Source organism: Oenanthe melanoleuca, chromosome 4 (assembly GCF_029582105.1).
Source record: "Oenanthe melanoleuca isolate GR-GAL-2019-014 chromosome 4, OMel1.0, whole genome shotgun sequence".
In the NCBI taxonomy this organism is placed as follows: Eukaryota; Metazoa; Chordata; class Aves; order Passeriformes; family Muscicapidae; genus Oenanthe; species Oenanthe melanoleuca.
In genome coordinates, this window is record NC_079337.1 from 12,529,621 (window position 1) to 12,550,976 (window position 21,356).

At 39.1% G+C, this 21,356-nt stretch overlaps 1 protein-coding gene across 5 annotated transcripts in view; it reads left to right on the forward strand.

Moving 5' to 3' along the window:
• Positions 1–21,356, forward strand: part of NR3C2 (nuclear receptor subfamily 3 group C member 2) — a 183,672-nt gene that overhangs the window by 28,632 nt on the left and 133,684 nt on the right. Inside the window, exon 1 of one of the 5 annotated variants that reach the window (XM_056490798.1) lies at positions 5,796–6,012. The exons of the other annotated variants lie outside the window; for them this stretch is intronic. Within the exon in view, the coding sequence (XP_056346773.1) occupies positions 5,915–6,012 (98 nt within the window). The 5' untranslated portion in view covers positions 5,796–5,914. Of the gene's footprint in view, positions 1–5,795; positions 6,013–21,356 lie in introns of those variants that run through there. 5 annotated transcript variants of the gene reach the window in all.

The window sequence follows — 21,356 nt, forward strand, 5'->3', positions numbered from 1 at the left end:
TAAATTAGAACTGTGATTTTGCATGCTGCAATTAATTTGCATTATGGTTTTCACAGGAAGGGAAGAAATTTGCCAATTGTGTGTTTACTGGGCCTGTTAAACAGTGTCTGGTTTGCTAAATACAGTTTTCTCTGCCTGTGGTGTTGTAGGAAAGTAATCACTTGTGTTTGTCCTGCAACCTTGGAATCTCCCTCTTTATCCCCCATGTTAATTTAATGATGGACCAACTCAATTTGTGTCTGCAGTCTTATGAGAGACTAGAAATGTGTTGAAGGATGTAATGATTATCACCTTTTACCTTTTTCTGTGAGTAGTTTATTATTAGTGTTTATAAAGTGAAATGGACTACCCTAGTATTTGCTTACATCCATACATATCTATACATATCTATCCAGTGTCTCTGTGTGGGGACAGATGCGTTTGCAATTTTTTTTCAGCAGCTAGAATTACATGTATTAGTTCCCAGTTCGTGTGATCCAATAGCTCTTTCTTCTAATAAATCACAGACAAAAAGCTGCATGGCAAGGGATGAGCTGCTGTCCCTTTGGAGGGCATGTGCTTCAATTCCTTCAGCATCACAGTGGCCCGTGCAGCAAAGGCTTCACGTTCTCCCTGGTTCCCAGCTGAAGCAATGTCTTGCATTTCCCTTATTTTGAGCCTTGGGTGTTTGCACAAGCTGAATGCCTTTTTTTTATTTTATTTTTTTTTTTTACCCTGCCTGTGTTTATATCTCCAAAGTGGGTGTAGGGAGAGCAAATGCCTGAAGTATCAGGAACTGAAACGGGATGTCTCAAGGCTGGCTTGAGGCCAAGATGAAATACATCTCTCTTGGCAGCAGGGGTGCTTGAGGCAGCCCTGTGATACTGGATAACTTTTTTTCTTTTTTTCACGTGGTTAATCCCGTCGGTACCTCGGCTGACCTCCTTTGTTAGAGGCGGGCGGTGGGCGCTCGGCCCTCGGGGCCTGCCGGGCTGAGGAGGCAGCAGCAGGCACGGGAACGCCTCCATGGCCCTTTTGGTTTCTGTGCCGGCCCGCCGGGATTTCTGAGGGGCCTTCCCAGAGAAATGCAGGGTGTGCTGCTGCGGCAGGCCCGGGGAGATGCTGCCCTGCACACTCTGAGGAGCAGAAAGGAGAAGCAAGGATTAGTGGCAATAAGCGGCTGCAAACAGTTTTCAAGGCTCCCCCTGCCAGCAGCAGAGCCGAGTGTCTGGCCTGTGTGTGCTTGGCACCCTTCCTCTCCAAGCTTTGAAAATGTTGCTGAAAGTTGATGCTTGCACTGCTGATTTTTTTTCCCGTTTTTTTTTTCCCCTTTCTTATTTTCTCCTTCTGCATATGGATGCTGGCAGGAAGCAGGATTCAGGGGAGAGCAGGCAGCTGCCAGGGGCTGGGGTTCTGGGTCCTCTGCTGCAGCAAATCCAGATGTTTCTGCAGCTTCCCCCTTCTGCACTCACTGCTTGCTGCCAGGGGCATGATCACCCAGCCCCTAGTTATTACTGTGTGAGTTTCACCTTTCACTTGCAAAGGAACAGACCATTACATTTATGATTTCAATGCTGGAAAAAAAAAAAAAGTGGGTCAATCAGGTATTGATAAGCTATTGCATTAAAATGGTGACAACCTACTGATTTTAAATAGTTTTTCAATGTTTCAGAATAGCTGCTGCAGCCTGTGTGCAACACAGTCATGCACATGACAGAACAAATGAGGGACAGAACCTAGTGAGCATTTTTTAACTAAAAATGTGAACTATTTTACTCATTCGTTGCCTGGGGTGAAATCAATGGCATTTCATAAAATATCTAACTGAAATAATTAGTAGAGTAGTTAGAAGTGTCAATATTTTCAAAAACATGTTTCATAATAATTTATACAGACTAATACTGCAACTATTCTATAATAGCAAAACACATATTATTGCCTAATTGTCTCATATAATACTGCATAGTTATTTGAGTTTCCCTAATTTTTCCCAGCTCCTATTTTTTAAAATTAATTGTAGCATTTCTACCTGCAGGGAATTCTGAAAACAGTGATTTAAAAAAAAAAAAACTTCTTTTTTTTTTCCCCCCATAAAGTTTTGCAAGTACATGAAATACAAAGAAAAGATTCCATGTTTCAGGCACAGTATAAGTGGGATTTCTTTAAGAAGTATAAACCTGTGTTCATAGAGGGACACTGACAACTTGAAATTTGACAGAACAGAAACATTCTTGTTTGTTTAAAAAAAATGTTTGACTTTTATGTAGTTGACAAAGCACTGGGGTGAAAGAGAGGTTCAGGATAATCAAAATTGTATGCTGGTAAGATTAAGTGTGTACTTTGTAGGTCATTTGTTTGTATAAACAAGAACCTGTTGCTATAGCTGATGGCATTTCAAAGAGTCTTAAACCTTGGGAAGACCAACAAGAGTAAAAAAATCGTGGATTTCATGCATTTTCATGGGTTGAAGTGCAGTTCCTTTCTCAAAGCTACCCAGGTCAGTTCTTGGCCAGCCTGATGGGAGGCATGCTGAAGTCAACTGGAAGTAGGCTGTTAACTTTCAGTCTGTTTTAGAGCAGAGTTCAGGTGAATTCCTTTGTTCCTTGGAGAAGACATTTCAGCACTGTGTCAGAATAATTAATAAAAGAAAAAATCTTTTCAAGATTTTTTTTTTTTTTTTTTTAATTTAAGCAGTGAAGGAAATTTGTAATTGGACATGGTTATCAAAATATGTAAAAATGGTGCTGAGAAATGTGTTCTTATCTCATGTAATTGCTCTGTAATTGTTGGGGAGGAGAATCAGATTAGGGAGGCTAAGTATTTCCAATGCTGAAGTTAATGTATTTTTGCAAATAGTGGGTCTAAATCTGAATTCCTTGAAGTCAGTGGGAGTTTGTGTGTTTTGCCGAATTGGAGCTCATATTTGCAAGTTCTCAGCTTTATGTAAGAAAGTTTGAGGTTTTGGTTTGGTTTTTTTTAAAGAATAATCAAAATTTTTAATCAAAGGATTCATTTATGTTTAAAATATTTTTTTAAGTAGGAAGTGTTAATCTTGAAGGTATTATTTATTTTTTCTTGACTTGTCTTTCTCTCCTACTCTCCATTGTCTCTTTTAAAACTGAAATACAGAAACATTTCCATCAAGCTTAAAAATCAGTAAATCAGTAAATATATTTAATGATTGAAGATTTGGTGGGTTTTTTTTTGTTCCTCGAGTATGTTGCTATGAAACTTACCAGGAAAGCATTAACTAGCTGTAGTGATTGTTTTTTGGGCCGATTACAACCTTTAAACTAAAATGTTGTATATGTAAAGTTAATGTTTTCATGTCTATAATTTAATTTGGGAGAGTAAGTTGTTCTCTAAAGCCTGTCATTCTTCTTAGTTCTTCCAAATATAAAAAAGAGCCCAAACACATCTAAACTTGTGCTGTAGGTTCTGGTGTAGATGAAGATTAGAGAGCTGAAAACCAACCTTCTATGGAAGCTGTGCTTCACAACCATTATGGAACTTCTGAAAAGCATGCTGCTTCCAGCAAAAATGGTTTCCTTGAATTTGGTACAAGAGCAAGTATTTTTGCTGCTGTGGAAGCTGGTTCAGTTTTGTTTCCATGCTAACCAAATTTGCACTTTGTTTGACACTGTGTGTGGTGCTCTTGCTGCCGGGGAGCTGCAGCAGCTCTAATGTATGTGTAGTAGATACTGTGTCTGTGAAAGCAGAACCAGCCCTGGAAACAAAACAGTGATGGCTGAGTCCTATAAAACCTGCTTGGAAAAGTCCATGGGAGCAAAGGAGCAAAAGGGAATCTTCCCTAGTTCTGTGAATGCAGAAATGGAGACTTGGGGAAGGGTTTTCCTAAAACCATCCAGAGGTGATCTGCAGGAGACAGAAATAGGATTGTCAGCTCTGTATCAAAGCACTTTTGCTATCAGCATCCCTGATTTTTGATGCAAAAAGAAAGTTAGCACTCGTCCTGAACTTGCCAAAAATCTAATACTTGTCACAGCAAGATGCACGTCAGACAGTGATTTTCATGTCTTTGCAACCTTTTCTGGTATCTTTCAGAGCTGGGATCTAACCTGAGACATTAAGTAAGATACAGAGCTCATTTAAACGTGGCTGTTGCTGACTTGCAGTACTCTGAGCAATTTTACATTCTTAGCTAGGAGGGGTGGGGTGGGGGTGGTGATGGGGAAGACTGTCAGGGACTTAAAAATCACTCTTTCCAGCCCTTCCAGGACTGCAGGCAAAAGCTGTCCATTTTATGTACTCTAAAAATTCCTCCATTCTCTTCTATTTAAGTTGAACATTCATTTTTAGGCTAGAGAGACCGAAGTTTAAAGACTGAATACAATTAAATTCAGATGTCAAAAAAGAAAAAAAAACCCACCCACTTAATTTTTGGGACTTGGTCATGGAAGTACGAGAATCAGATAAAAATGCTGAAGTTGGGAGAAAAGAAAATAACACTATTCTGAAGCAGGATTTTTTTGGAAAACGTACTGATGCTTATGGGGATTTTTAGAATGTCTCCAGATATAATGTGGGCAGAGTAGGAGCAGAATAGTTGGAAATTTGCAGGAAGTTTAAAGGCTGCATAATAAAACAAAGGCAGGTCACATGGATGTTCATTTCTCATAGGTGGAACCAGTGGTCCTTTTATTTCTGTGTTAGGAGTGGAAGGAGCATTCAGGCTGTGCTTATTTATAATTGTTGATCCTTAACTCTCATGCATATTCTCTGTATTTACACATGCGTTCTCCCTCATAATGCGGAGCAGCGATTTTCTTTGTCCTTTAATGACTTGTTTCCTCTTCAGTCATGCTTCCATTCACTTCCTTTTGGCTCTTTCTATTAACTCTAGCCTATTCTAATTCCTGCTTGTTGCTGCTTTTTACCCTGCCTTTCCTTTTCTCCCCAGCCCTTAATTCCTCCCATCATTCTGTTCCTCCTTCCTTCCTGCCTCCTGCCAATGGCTCAGATGGTTTTGAGTGGCCAAGATGTGGGAATATTGCAGGATGCATGCAGAATGGAGCAGTGGCCTGACAGAGTTAGAAGTCAGTGCTCCTTTCAGATTTCTCCACTGCTGGCAAACAGCTACCTCTGTACACTAGGAAGCCTTAGGAACAAGCCCTCAGAAGATGGGCTTTCCTGTGGAAGCCCTCCTGGAAGTGGGTGCTGTGCAGCTGGAGAGGGCATAATCAGTAATTACACTCGTGCAATGAGGAAACAGAAATACCAACCAAACTGCTTAACCCAGCACCTTATACTTCTGCTGGAGTAACTTGATTTAGTAAGTTAAAATGTCAGTGCTGGGGCTGTAGCACTGCTATTTCCTTTCCCTGCCTTCTCGACGATGACAACACTCCAGGGTTTTTAAAAACATCTCCCAAAAGCGGGAAGGATCGCAAAAAACATGCTCCTAATTGCACACAGTTTTTAATATTCCTGGGATCTGTTTTGAAGGGTGCATTTGACAGAGAGAAACCCAGCAGCCCCACACTGAATCCTTTGTCCTTCCTGCGGGGTGAAACAGTAGATAGCTTACTGTAAGTGTGGCTGCCTGCCAACCCGTGGCGCAGATTCTTTTTTTAATACTGTAAACTGGCAAGAAATCAAGAATTGCCGTTCTTCCTTTTATTTACTTTCCCTTCTGTATTAAAGAGCTCAGTAAATAAGAGAAAGTCAAATGTTGAGTGAAGGTTTCATACTGATTAATCATTAAATAGCAAAGAGTTATCGGTTCGGGGGGGGGGGGGGATTTGCCCCCTTTTTTCCATTTCTCTTTGGTTGAAACTGGAAATATCAGTTGCTTCATCTGGAATAGATTATCACAGGGAAAAGTCTGTGCAGTTTGAAATGAGGACAGAGCAGAATGCATCCATCATGCATAGTTTAAAATAATCTGCAAGACTGCTTCTGATTTGATCCTTAGATGTACTTCCTCCCGATTTTCTTCAAAACTTGTGTTAATAATGAGTACTCTGTCTCTAGAAAAGGCTTTTTTGTAGAGTCTGCCCCCAGCCTCTGCTTGTAAGTATTTTCTTATTTGAACAACTAAGCTTCCTGAAATAGCTGCTGAGTTTTTTTGTTTTGCTGTTATATTTAAAAGTGGTAGAGGGGTGTGGAGTTCCTTCTGCTGCTTCTCAAATCCAAGGCATGCCTTGCAAGCTACTTTGCTTCCACGCTAGAAAGGGAATCGGCGTTGCTGCTTTTCTCATGGTTGTGTCGCTAAATTATTGGCAAAATTATCCCCAAGCAAAAAAATGATGTTGGTATTGATATAGTGCACATTTGAGTGATTTATCTTGAGAGAAACGTATTTCTATGTGCATGATGCAGGAGGCCAAATTAAATTTAAAAATTACTGTTGCTGTTAAATACAGACCTGATGTGAAAAATTAGCCAACAACAGATTGTTTTAAATCCCAAAGCATACTGTGGTTCATTCAGAGGTCAGTCTTGCTTAAAACATATTAAACATTTAATAATATCAATATATATCTGTTTCTGACTTGATGAACCTACCATATAGGTCATGTATGCACAGCTTTTTTAAAGGCATTGTTGAAAAAAAACCATGGATTCATATTTTGTTTCTTTTATACTTCTTGGCTAATTGGAAATTAAGGTTTCTGGAAGTGATAAGGAGTAGTTTTGCTTTAAAAGCAGTGGATTGAGACTAGAGAAATCAGTACTTGCTCTGGCAGATTTCTTGAAATAACTTGCTCAAGTCATTAGTTGTTTTGGGGGGTTTTCTTTTGTTTGTTTGGGTTTTTTTCTCTCTGAGTTCTTCATCTGTAAAATTTAGATAATCCTGTTCCCTTACCAGATGGCAGTATGTTATAGATAAATTAATGAATGTTTGTGGGACAAAGCAGTAGCACTTAATGGGTTCAGCATAAGTATTCACATTAATGATTCATATTAAAGAATGATTGAAAAACTGCATTAACTTGAAAGTTGGGAGTCTGCTGTCCCAGAGGCAGAGGCTTAGTTTCCAATCTACAGTGCCCAAATGAGGGACACAAGAAATATTTATTCAGGAAATTTTGTAGTTTACAAGTTTCCTTCCTTTGGTTCCTTCCTTCCTTTAGCTAGAAAGAAATTTTTTTTTCAGACTCTGCTGGACAAGTCTGGATTTCTGAAGTAAATTCACTTTGAATAAAAAAGGAATAGGCACATTCTTGTGGCTATTTGTGCAGGTGATCTGGCACAAAAATTAATGAGTAAATGAAATATTTAAAGATTATTAAATTTGAGAGATGATCCAAAGAAATCAGAGTAATTTTTCTAAGCAATTACTAAAAAAACCCAACCCTCTCCTGCAAAAGCACAGATGAGAAAATATCCCATCTCAATTATAACCATCAGAAATCTTCCCCCCATTCTCCTATTTTCTTTTGAATCTGTTTTTTGGATTCAAAGATTTTTAGCTTGTTCAAGATACGTACGAAAGTTTTCTTGCAAAATGACAGGTAGAACTATCACAAACTTGTTACTATTTTAGAGGTGTTGGATAAGATGCATAATTATCTTGAATACAGTTTCGGTTTTGCTGCCTTTTCAGTGTAGCAAGCTACAGGGAAAATAGAAATCCAGTCTTCAAGGATCCTGGACCTCAAAGGGAGAAATAAGTAGGTAACAACTCTGCTTTTCACTCGTGTTTTGCAGTCTTTATTTTTTTATAAATGGGGTTGTTTACTTTAATTGGAAGTGGCATTAGTTCATCCCTGTTTTGTTGAGGGAAAATAAAGAAGTATCTGCGCAGAGTTGGAGTTACAATGTGCCGTGTGACTTGAGAAGAGTCTTCTAATACGTGATTCTCCTTTGATACTCGGAGCAGATGATCTTCAATACCTACCAGATTCCTGTATATATTTTTTAAATGCAGGAATAAGTGCTTGATATAAATATTGCAATGACTTTGTTTAATAAAAAACAGTGCACTGCAGTAGCATTTCAGAGTTACTTTTGCCTTGTTCGGATAGTTCTCTTGTGGATCTCAAAAGCTAGGGGGTTTATGCTCCTTTAACTCTATATTTGGAAGAAACAGAAAATGGTTTTATCACTTGCTTCCTACTGAGATACTCGGTTCTTACAGTAACAATTTTCCTTGGCTGTTGCAGTGTGTGCCAGGAGATTGCAGATCCTGTGTCTGTCCGTAGACTTGATACCTCAGAAACTGCCTTTTATCCGATATGCCGGTAAGGCAATTACCATGAGTCAGATGAACCCTCCACTCCAGGTTCCTTGTTATGGGTCAGGCCAGAGCAAGACCTTTTCTGGTCAGGGAGCCAGTCTGTGAATTAATGTCAGTGAGAATTACGGGTAAAATCCCCAGCCATGGCTAGTGTCCAAAATCGGTAGCAAGGCTGGTAATTTAAATGTCTGCCGCTCCTGGACAAAAATAAGCTGCTTGCATCTCGCTCTTTCTCTCATCCTAACAAGACCATTTTGGATTTGTCCAAGTAAAACCAAGAGAGTAAGTTCGAGGAGGAGGAAGAAGTTTCTTCCTCCTTCACTTCAGTAACTTCATGTTTGTCCATGTTTTTTTCCCCAGCTCCTTAAACCGGAGGAAGGATGTCCCACTGATCGTCTCTCAGCAGGTCACGGCATAACCTACTCCCTGTTTATCCCTCCGATGAGGCCGTACACCACTCACTGCATTCACTCTTTCCTTTGCCAGGTCACGTTTGATTTTCTCCTCTTGAGCAGGGCTCAGAACAACCCCAGCTCCTCCCTTTCCAGAGCTGGGGGCTGCTGGGCAGAGTGGCACTCACAGCCCCGTGACCTCCGTGGCCGCCTCACCTCCGCTGTGGCACCTGCGGCAGTATCGGCCACAAAGGGATTTTCTTTATTGCATTAAGCTTGCAGAGAGAAGATTTAGTAGGTGTGTCGCAGTGCCATTAGCCTCCTGTGACCTGGTGTCTCAGCAAATCCTTCCATGGCTGTGTAGAATTTGTTTTAGTTTGAGCAAATTCGTCTTCATTAGAGCCATTTTGAGGGAAACTGTTCTCTCTACCCACGGGGCCATCTCCTTAATTCTGGGTGGCTGGACCTACTGCTGGTATTTGAATCATTATACCAGTCCTGAGTAACATCCCATCTGGCAATGGGAAATTCAAAAATACGATTAATTGAGTTTTCTTATATCATATGGTTGTGAAATCCGTTTTAACAAACTTTCACACAGAAACAGAAGTTTTATGCTTGTGGTAATTATGTTCATAAAAAAAATGTTTTGGTGTGCTTAGTGCAAAATAACATTTCAACTTTTGGAGGACAACCACAAAATCTATTACAAAAATAAATTTTGGCAGACTCATAGGCAAAGGAAATCTATCAAAGTTTGTTGATGTTTGTCTGCAGTGCAGATCAGTTAACAAATTCTTTCCCTACACGAACGAGCAGCATCTCGTCACAGCACTTAAAAATCTTTAAATAACTTAAAGGCTCTTTTCTTTGATGTGAAGTTCTGTGTGCAACACCTTGGTGCCAGGGAGGATAGTTAATTATTATCTTTATTACGGGCGTGGCCTGATTCAAATATCTGTATAAAATGCCTCATCTGTGGCACACTGATACTGCTTGAGCATTGAGTGCCTGTTGTACGTGAGCTGCCTTCAGCTGGGGCGTGTTCAAAATGAAGAATAGAAAATGTTTTATCATCCTTCAGATCCTAAATGGAGCTCTGCTGAAATGTCATTGGAAAAGTTGGAAGAGTCTGAGCCTAGCTTGGGAAAAAAGTAAACAAAGTAGGATTTTTAGGTGAGGTGCAAGAAGGATTTGCCTGTACAAGTAGAAAAGTGAGACCTGCTAGTTTAGACCAGCAGGTTGCCTCTTGCCAAATTCCAGATGACAATGACTAGAAGTGACTTGGTGTGGGTCTTTTGGTGTGAAAATCCCTGTTTCAGCTGTGACTGCAGGGTATTTTTTGTTGGGGAATTGCTCAGTCATAGAGTCATAGAAAGGTTTGGGTTGGAGGCAGCCTTAAGGATCATCTAGTCCCCTGCCATGGGCAGGGGCACCTTTCACTGACCAGGCTGCTCAAAGTCCAGCCAATCTGGCCATGAACAGTGCCAGGGATGGGGCATCCACAGCTCTCTGGACAATCTTTGCCAGTGCCTCACCATACTCAGCATAAAGATTTTTTTTCCTGATACATCATCATGCCTGTGTTATTGGAATCTAGACAAATACACAGGAGAGCTTTCTAGTTTCTTTGGAAAAATGATCAGAGGAAGGAGTATCAGTGTTTTGGATAGATGGATGCACTGCAGTACTATCTGCTGCCCGTTATTGAGGTCTGGGGTCCAGCCACTGCCTTTGCTTTAAGGCATTCACAGACCTTTCATGGACTTGACAAGCATTAGCTATTGGATAAGGATGTACTGCTGAGATAACCTTTAATTGCCAGATATGGGAAGGATTTAAGACCTGTTCCCAGCATTTAAATTTTTTTTTCTTATAGCAAATGTAAAAAAGCTTTCCAGTTAGCTTGACGATTTTGGGAGGGGTCTTACCCTGAAGTTTCCATTCTCATTGCACATTGCTTAGGAAGAATAAACACGTAATTTTTTGTCTGTGAATGTCTGTTGATGGAATTTAATACTATTTAACTGAGATAATTTAAGGGTCAAATAATTTTGTGAATTGTTAAGTATCATTTCATCTTTAGTACAGTGACTGTGGTCCCTGGGGTTGAAGAACAGTGATTGTTATGGTTCTTTTACCATCTGGCTCTGTGACAAGAATACCCGATCCTGTGTTGCTCTACATGATGAAAAAATAGATAAATAAATAGGATTTATGAGTTTTCTTTACGAGGCTTTTCCACAGGGCAATTGATTTTATTTTAGTTTGTACAAGACAGACTAAGACAAGAAAAAAAACATGTATTTCTCTCTCTTGCTTTCCCAGATCCAGTGTAAATGAAAGAAGACTGATATGTACTTAGAGATCTTTAAAAATACCTTAATATTTTTTCTTTGGTTTTCTGAAGAGAAGATTCTGTACTTTTAATTCTGAAGAAGGAAATTTTTTTTTCAGTAATTTTGAATGCCCTTGGGCCTTCTTATGCAGAACTCCATAATTCTTCATGACAAGCACCTTGCACAAGGCTTTTTGGGGTGGGAACTATCCTTTTTAATTAGGTTGCAGATAAAGGTTCAGCTCAGCCATGTTAGTGGTGAAAGTTTCTTCAGTGACTTTTCCCATCAATTGTGTACTTTGTGTCAAGGTCAAAAGTGTCACTGTTCTTCAAAAATTATCCCATAACCTCTTTTTTTTTTTTTTTTTTTTCTTTTTGTTTAAGGAGGCAGTAGTCTCCTACGGAAGAGTCTTATACAAAAGATCAAATCGGTAGAATCAGGAATTCAAGATAAATCAAAAGGCTTTTTGTAAATGTGAAGACATTCCATTTAATACTAAGCTGATGTTTTCCACTTTGCATGATTAGGTAAATGCAAAATTAAGTAACAGAAGTCAAGATCAGACACATTTTGAAGGTTTGTTTGTTTTTTAAGTGTATTCCTCTTCCTAGGAGAATGTACTTCAGGTAAATATTAGATCTGACTGTAAACTGGAAAATCAACTTCTCATCTTACTTAAAAGGTGCCTTTGTAGTAAGGGCATTATCATTAAAATAGTGTTTTCCATGAAGAGAAATGCAATGTCATGCTATATTTAACTACTTTGTAAGAGCCAAGCTGTTGTGATGAGAAAATTTCAATAAAATTTCTAATACTAAAATATATTTTGCAATTCTATAACCTTCTTTGGCATTTATCACTTGGAATTATATACTGATTGTCTTCTTAGGAAGGCTTAGAACTGTGTCTGTTTTTCATTATAACAAAGGTACCAGTTGTGGTTTTTTTAGTGTAGAAATGGTTAGAAGTTGGTGTATTGGTCATCACAGATCAGCATATATGTAATTTGCAGGTAAAAAGTAGCTGTTTGTTGCATGAAAGATAACTAAAGTTTGAAAATTCCTTGGAAATGCACAGGTGAAAGTTTCCTCATGTTTAGCTTTATTCCTAAAGGCCTAATTCTGTACCCAGAGAGCAGTGAGCAGAGTGGGATGTAACTGAGAAGGTGCTTTAGGACCGATCCTGTAGCAAGACCCGGCTCAGCCTCTGTCACCCTTTGGGACATGGCGTGTCCTGGGGGGCAGCTGCTGGCTGCAGCAGGGTCACTGCTTCAGGAGAGTGGTCAGGCTTCAGGGCAGGGGTGTGTTTTGTGGGGCACAGGTGCATGAGCATGAGGGTTTTGGTGTGGGTTAGGAGTGTTCTCCTGAAGCAAGTCCGCTCATTGTCCCCACTTCCTGCCGACGTGCGCGCCTTGCCGAGCCGGCTCCGAGCACACGGGCGGGTTTCGTTCTGGGTGCTGCTGAAACAGATGATGTTCCCACCTGGGAATACCCGTTCTGTCAGCAGGACCAGTCTGGTTCTAGCTGAAAGTGAAAGCATCTGATGGACACTTGTCCTGGAGATCAGCCCCTGTGCTGCTGACTGCTGTCACTGTCCCCATCTCGGCCAGGGACAAACAGCAGGTGCCTAAGGAAGACTGTAAAAGTGCAGACATGTAGTAGTGCTTTCCCAATATATTTTCCCAGCTTTCAGCAATCTGAATCTCACAAACTTCCTGAAGCAGAGATGGTATCTTTGGTTTAATAGCCTGTGATAGATTTTTCTTCCATTAGTTTGTCTTACTGTTTTGTAAACTGTGTGCATTTTTATCATCCACAATATCCTGTGCAATGAGTCCTAAAGTAGAGCAACGTACGTGTAAAGAAGTACCTTCTTTTGTTTATTTAGAATTTACTGCCTGATCATTTCATTTGATGCTCCTTTGTTCTTATCTTGTAAGAGACAAATGATTCCTTATCCACTGCCTTTATGGTGCTCCATTTATCACGGATCTCTTTGATACTGCCTTGATTGTTTGTCTTCCAGGCTGGAAAATCCATGTCTATTTAGTTCCTTGATCAGAACCCATTTCATACCTTTGATCATCCTTGTTCTCCTCTCTGCCTTCCGTTGTTCTGTTGTGTCTTTCTGAGACTGGAGGACTGCATGCAAGCTAGAAAACATATTCATTGTGCAGCATCTGTTGTTTAAATGCTGGCTTGAGGGTGTGTTCTGTGGTGGTCTACATTTCCCATAATTTTTAACAGTATTTGCTTTCTTATTTGACTGCTGAAAATAAACTGTTAGTTTTTTATAAATGTCCCTGCTGAACACAAGATCTTTCCCTGTAGTGGTAACAGCTCACCCAGAGCCCATACTGTATTCATAGGGTTGGGGTTGTTTTCCTCCCCACCCATCCTCCCCACCACTCCCTACAGTTCTTTATACCTGCCAACACTGAGTTTTGTCTTCCATTTTACAATTTAGTCTTTTGCTTTGCGAGACAAGCTGCAGTTTTCTCAGTAAGCCTCTGTTTGTATTGCTGTAGGCGACTTATCAGTATCAGCAGGGTACTCTTTCTGCACACCATTTTTCCCTCTTTTTCAACTCATTTGTTCAGCTGTGTCCTACAAAACTCCTGTGGAACACTGGTAGCAACCTATTCTCATAGAGAAGCTGAATGCTTAATACCATCTTTTCTTTCCCATCTTTCAACAAATTATGTATTTGAAGATCAGAGTGGATTGATCTGGTCATGTTTGTCCTCACATACAACAATTCTCTAGCAATGCTAATGGATTTATGGGGCAATTGTCCAAGTGCCATGTGGATTCTCCCCCAGCACATGGTATCTAGCTCTCTGTTCTTTGTAACAGTTCCTATCAATTTGCTCAATGCGTACATCAAATTAATTGTTTTGTAGTTTTCCGGATCCTCCTGAGAGGCCTGTTGGGAGCTTGGCAATGTGTTTGCTATCTCACACTTCTGTGGTGCAGAGATGGGTCTAAATCAGATTAACACAAGCAGTAATAGCTCAGCTGTGTGTACGTGAGCTCCTGCAAAAGTTGAGCGAGCACCATCTCACACTTGTGCTCTGTTACTATTTGTTTTGGCCGTATTTCTCTGCTGTCGCTGATGTTTAAATTTCAGGCTGATTCTCAACCCAGAGACAAAAAAACCTACTCCAATCAGGGGATCATCTACCTGATTTCTTCCTTAGCAAGCATGGAGAGAAAATGTCTTTTAGTTTTGTTGTTGTTGTTTGTGGTTTGTTTGATTTGGTTTAGTTTTATTTCTTCTTCAGCCTTTTTAGCTCTATGTAGATTTATAGGCAGATCTGTTCCAGGGCTTCTTTTCAGACAGAGATAGATTAGATTATCCAGAGACAGAAGGGATAGACTTTTGTTCTCTGGACCAATCCATGAGCTTTCTGCTCCCTTTAACCCCAGGCAGCAAGAAGGGAGCAGTGCAGAACTCAAGCCTAGGTCCCTGAGTGAACCTCCTTCAGTGATGCACTGATGAGGTGAAGGAACTTGATAAACTTTTTGAGTTGTGTGGATATTTTTTTGTTATTCACTGCTGTTTGTTTTGTGTGGGTTGTTCGGGGACTTTTTTTGGTGGTTGTGCTTGATTGGCTTTTTGGGGTGGTTTTCTTGTTTCTGTTTTGTTTTAATTCACTTTAATATTTCCCCTAAAGACAGCTAGGAAACCAAACATGTCAGTTATCTTAGTGCAACTTTACGATTTCATAATTGAAGTCACAATGGCAGGAAATGCAGAAGTTTAGGTTTCAGTAGCAATATTGGCCACATATGGACTGTTAACTTCCTGTCTTTTATAATCAATTCTTATTTACGTACTTTGTGACCTACATGAAGAACCAGGGGTCTGGCAAAACGTGATGATTGTTATCCTAATGATGCTCCTGGGAAGTTGTGGGGAAAATAAACTTTTTTGGTTAAGAATTTAAGTGCAAGTAGTTTTAAGTGATTTGCTGTACTTTTTATATGAAGCTTATGGAACTTGGGAATGAATGCAGACTTCTGAGTCCTACCCCAATATGATTGATTTTGTTTCCAGTAGTATTTAGTGACTTTGCTGAGATTCTCTTTAAGAAACCTCCCTGTAAGCAAGGGAGAGTGAAGAGGAGAATAAAGGGGTTTGGATTATGAATAACTCTCCAAGAAGACCTGAAGGTTGAAGAAAAGGGTGGGTGCTGTGAATTCTCTGGAAGACAAGGGTGTGGGCATGTCTTGAGAGAGGTCAAAATTATCTCTTGGGAGACAGCAGGTGACTTACATACAACTGTGGAGCTTTGTCAAGGGGACCAGGTAAAAATGTTCTGCTCTCTTATACACAAGGTAATTTCTACCCATGCTAATAAATTAGAGATCATACACTGCAGGAAAGCAGGATATGAAATCCCTTAATGTGCCCTGTGTGTTAAAACAATAGGCATGAACAAAAAGGGAGGGAAAATAAATGGATTTGAAGCACGTTTTTGGTTTTGTTTTCAGCTGCTTCATTTAGAGGAGGCCTGTTGGGAATCTGCATGATGGGAATTTGGGTTGTATTGCTCTTCACTAACACAGCTGACAGGGCAGAACCTGAAAGTGGAGAGTTTTGTGACAAACCTAGAGCTGAAGAGTGAGGCAGAGGGTCAGTTGAAGACTGGCTTTGAGACTGAAATCTTTGAAATTGCCATGCAGCTATGCAAGAACTAAGGTTAACTTCACCAAAACCACTAGAATTTGTGAGGATTGGACATGAGGCAACAGTTGGAGAAGGTGAAGTTGCAGGTTACAGACCAAGGTTCTTGGCAGGTACTTGTGAGGAAGGTGTTTGTGCACTGGGCATGGGGCATGAATGTGCTCATCAGCCTAGACAAGAGAAGTGCTGGTCCTTCAGGAGGTGCTTGCAGACATGCAGAGCTATTTGAAGTCTCAGAAATTAATTGAACATTTTAATTTTTGTTTAGTTAATAGGTAATTTCTGCACTGTGTCAGTGTCAATGGTTAATTACTTGCACATTTCATTAAGAAAGCAAAAGGATATTGTGCCTGGTCCTTGGCATGATCTGGTTGGTGTTGGCTGTCATGCTGTGCTGAAGTCAGAATTGATCTTGTGCCTTAATATATTGTTAATACTGCATATGGTTCTGTTGTGGCCAGGATATTCAAGTCACTGTGGGGTTTTTATTTCGTTTTTAGTTGTCCCATAGTTGTAACTCAGCAGTGAGTATATGGTCCACAGAGCCATTCTTTTTCTGTCATCTGTCATTTTCAAGTAACCTCAAGTGTGACTCCTTTATATTATGAATGGTATGTATTTCCAGTTGTGATGTAATGGTTTGGCTAGTGGCTGAGATAATGAGCTGAAGGACTCAAGCTGATGATCTCATCTTTCAGCCCGCCAGACTCTCTAAATTTTTTTGCTAATCACTGCTCATAATGAATACTTACTTACCTAGAATATTTCTTGGTACTTCAAAATTTTTCATATCAAGCATGGGGTGAATTTAATAATTAATCTAATGGGACTTTTTATTATTTGAAAGAATCTTCTTTTGCCTTTTTAAGGTAGATTATTTCTCTGATTTCTATTGTACTGATACCTCCCTTGTTCCCTCCATGGCTTTAGAGAATTCTTGAACAGTGAAGACCAGTCATAGTGTTTAATGAGGTAGAAGGAGGGTTTTTTTCTGAGCAGAGTTTACATCTGATTATGCAGAGCCTCCAAGTGCACTGGAAGTTCTGTATGGCATGTTTCATGAAAGTAATATTTTAGTAAAGGAGGATCTCATATGACATTGCTTTTCATCATTGCTGCAAAATACTGATGTTCCTCCTTGGGTGAAAGCCATAGCACACAGATTTGTGAAATGAATGTTTTTAAAACCAGAGTTTTCAAGTACTTGTGGGGTTTTTTTTGCTCATGTTTGTTTTTCTGGAGTTGACTGGATCAAATTGATTCAACTCTGCATGTAATATGTAGATTTTTAGGTATATTTAAAAGTCTGTATTCATCCCACGGGTGGGTTTTTGACTGAGGCATCCAAGTTTGCAGTGCAGCTGCTGTGGTCTGCATCTGTAATCCAGGGAAGCAGGGGGTACTGCCAGAGGGCAATCTGCAGGTGCCTTTGTTTCTGTTCTCAGTGCACAGATAACGAAGAGGAGAGCAAATATATTTCCTTTTTTTTTTAATTCTGAAGTGCTGTCATCTTTTCAGCAGTGGGGTTTGGCATCCTACCTCCAGAGAGGTTTGCTCAGTCACAGCCTAGTCTGTGTAGGATGCTGTTCTCATACTGTTGTTTTTTCTTGTTAGAGCTTTGATAATGTGACTGTCAGGTTGGCATCTCGCTCTGTTTTGTATCTACAACCAGCAGAGCTTCATTTTTGCATCTCTGTCATGTACTAATGAACTGAGTCTTGAGTTCTGCTGTTGCTCCTTGAAGACTAAGTGCCAAATTTGTTTCCACACAAAGCTCCTTCACTCAAGATGTGAAGTAGATTCAGATGTGCTAGCAAATACACTTTTAAAAGTTTGTCTTTCCCTGCTTTCTGGCTACTGATGGAAAATCTGATTGCAAACCACTTTCTGACTATGCAGACTTCATCCATACAGAGGTTTGGAAGAGCAGTAGGGTGGCTTTTTATCATCAATAAATAATTCCAGTAGCATATGGCACTTGGAAATTTTAAACACTGATAAAATACAAACTTCCAGAAGGTGCCAATATAAAGAGAGATGTTAACTTCCAAGTGATTCTGGCCTTGCACTAGTTCAGAAATGGTAATATTCAGGAAAGATGTCTCTATTAATTGTATGTTATGGATTGCTTGTGGCATGATCTACAAACCCAGCCATGTGACATGGGACTGGGCTTCTCAAATGTTGCTGCTCTTTCTAAAAATGAACATTGAAAACACATTAAAGGAGTTTGCAAGTAGCTGTTATCAAGTGACAGGTCTGGTGGCAGTCCTTGGTGCTTTTAGAACCCATTGTGGAGGGCATGGCATGGTTGAAGGTTGGTTAAGGTGTTGTTAGAAGAGCTGGGCGACAGAACACAGAAAGATTCTTTGAGATGGTTGTTGATCCATATCAGGGCTACATCCTCAATGCTGCTTCAGTACTTTATTGGAAAGTGCTGGTCTTTTGGGATATAGCAGATTGCCTGTTTTTGCTTCCTTACACATACCTACTTATATTTGTTTTAGCTAAATTAGCAGATGAGCTTAGCCTGCCCTTTGTAGTCACCCACCACCTAGATAAACTCCTGATTAATTGAGAGATGCAAGGGTGGAGTAATTCTCTCCTTACACTGCTTGTGCTTCTGACTGATTAGGTTTCTGTAATTATTTACAATTATATGAAAATTAAACAGTGTGAGAGGCCTAATACAGTCAGTGCATTGGGCACAGGAACCAGCCATAAGGCAATTATTCAGCTCTTGGATGAAGAACTGTGATTTCTCTTCCTAGATCTCACTACCAGGAGTGGGAATGATTATGACATAATGAAAGTGCAAAAGTTTGCCTCCTGGCTTGTAGCTGATGAGGTTTTAATGTAGCCCTTTGATAGGCAGAGGAACAAAAAGCTATGTAATTTTGACAATGGAGTTTTATCAGATTTTATAAAAGGGATGGCAGGACAGGGTTACCTGTAGTAGCAGGGAGCTGAGCTTGGTTACTTGAAAGGTCTCTGCCAGTCTTATATTTTCTGTTTCTGGCTAGAGGAGAAAGATGACCTGCCTGCCAGAGGAAGGTTTGTGTTGTCAACAGAGAGAGCCTATGAGAGGGGAGCTCTTCTTTTGCAGAAAAAAATGGAAGTTCTTCCACAATTCCCTGTCTGCTCCATATTAATATGCATGTGGTATAATAAAATAATTTTAATTATTTTATGGGAGAAAAGTATTTTTCCAAATATTTGTAAAGGCCATTTGTCATTTAATTATCCAAATATTCTGCTTACATTAATCTATAACTCACAGTCCCAATAAATACTCAGTCAAAAAGATTTGCCAGTGCAGAGGAGCACTGAAATGCTAAAAAGTATCTGAGCCAGGTAATGGCCAGTAGAAATACAGCTTATCTGCATCTTACTTTAAATAACATAGATTTTGAGACTTTTAACATATGCTATTCTATCTTGCTTATTTTCCAAGGATTTGTATTTGCTCCGGGATTTTCTTCTCTTATAAGTCATTGGAAGTTCCTTAGAAGTGTTTTTAGGTTTGCTGTGCTTAATTCAGGTATAAATCTCAATGGGGAAAAACAGTGTTTTTACTTACTGTAAGAGTGAAATCCCCCACAAATAAAAGTTTTGTTACTAACCCTAAGGGGCTTTGATTTTATTCATCAGTTTATTATAGTTCACATATTTTGTTCTTATTTCATTTACTGGGATCAATTAGGAGCTGAATTTTGTTTTGAAATAAAAATAATAAAATATTTTGAGTGCTCCTAGGTACCACTTTGTTATGCGTATCTGTATATATTCATATACATTTCATAGTAATTTAGATAATTTCATAAATAAAACATAAAGACATTTCAAATGCTATAAAAATTTCAAATTATTTGAAACAGTAATGCATTTAAGAGTAGTGAATAAGCAGTTGTATTTGTCAAGTAAAGGGAGAATATATGATGTGATACTGCTGTGTATGTAAAAGATATCTTAAAACTTTCAAATAGCATTTGCTCTGTTTTGATTTCAGTAGAAGATCAAATAACTTTTAACAGAAAAAGTTCATAATATTTACTGAAATGTTGATCTTTCTAATGGAATGCATTTATGTAGTTTGTAATACCCATTCTTTATTCCACTGAATATTATATTTAAAAGTATAAAATGCAAATGCATAAAGAAAGCACACAGTAGAAATGGTAGGAAATATTGCTATTTGGGTAAACTAAGAAAATATTTGCATTCTCCACTTGCCAAACATGCCCCTTTTACCAAAAAAGACAAAAACATACTATCTGAGTCATTGTACTGCAGTTGCTAGTAGAACATTTTCCATTAAAAGTGTTTGCCAGTGAATGTAGGAACTATGAAAGTTTTTTACCAAGAACATCACACAAGAGTTAAAGAGATTATGGATAAAATGTTATTTTGTAATGCTCTTTATATAATAAATATACCTTTTGATATGAGAAAAAAAACCTGAAGGTTAATCTTGAACTTCATCAGAATAAAAATGCAGCTTAGCTCCTTATCACTTCGGTAAAAGCTTTTTAACAGAATCCAACAACTTTTTTTTTTTTTTTTTTTCCCCTCTTCACATAGCAGAGGGAGTTTAGGATATACTTGGAGACTGAATTAATTTTTCGTGGCAAAAGCTGAAGTTGAAATGAATATTTTGAAATCATGACGGACCAACCAACATGCTTGGGTTATGTCTGAGATGTTTCAGGGTATATTGTTTTGTTTGGAGTTCAGGTTTTGCTGTGTTGCCGAGCCCTGTCTCTTCTAAGTCATGTTTGCTCTTATTGGCTGATGAAATACATAAAAGCTCAATATGCTTCCACATGAGAGCTTGCTGGCAAAATTAGAGCAGTCTTTGGCCAGAGTCTGAGCTCCAGCTGTTAAGTCATATCTAAACTTATTGGAGGAAAAAAAACAGAGGTCAGTTTTCAAAATACAACAAACCCATAATTAAGCTTATTAATTATTCATCTTTTAACCTTTTGAAGTAGACACACATTTTTTGAAGGATTGGCTTCTTAGGGGCTCTTCTTAAAACTTAGTTGGCCATATAAAGATGTAGAAAGCCACTAATTGTCTTTTATGGCTGCATTAAATACTTCACTTGCAAAAAACCACAGAGATAAAATACCAACCCAGAGTAATGTTTTCGTGTCATTTGGTCCCCACATGTGTGTAGGCATACAGATACTGCTGTTTAGCTGGCTAGTATTCTAAAATGGAATATAAATACTGGAGTATTTTCATTTTTCATGCTGTTTCCTGTGTCTAATCCCATGGGATGTGATGTAGAACCGCTAGTAAAGTTTGTTTGTTTTTGTAGGCTTGGGGGGGGGGTGGTAGGTGGGGGTTAGTTGCATTTCCTTAAGCATTGTTAACTATGTGTTTCAATGTTGGAACTGGGTCAAGAAATTCCACCTCATAATTGCATTTGTGGTTTAGTGGCAGGACATAATACCACTAACTTTAACAGCAGATAGGAGAGAACACACAGAGCAACCCTCTTGTCACTCTGGGAAGCACGGATCTCAGGGATAAAGGCCTGGGTTTGGATGCAAAAATCACATTCCTAAATTTATTTTCAGTGCTTAAGGGAGATAATAGAACAAATGGTTGATTAATAAAGTAATTTTATGAAGTGTTGATTGAAATATCTTAATTCTGGGTTATACAGTAATAGATTAATAATATTGAGAAGGAGTCTGCATTGCAGTAGGTCAGGCTGTTGATTTCAGATTAGTTCTATTTAGACAA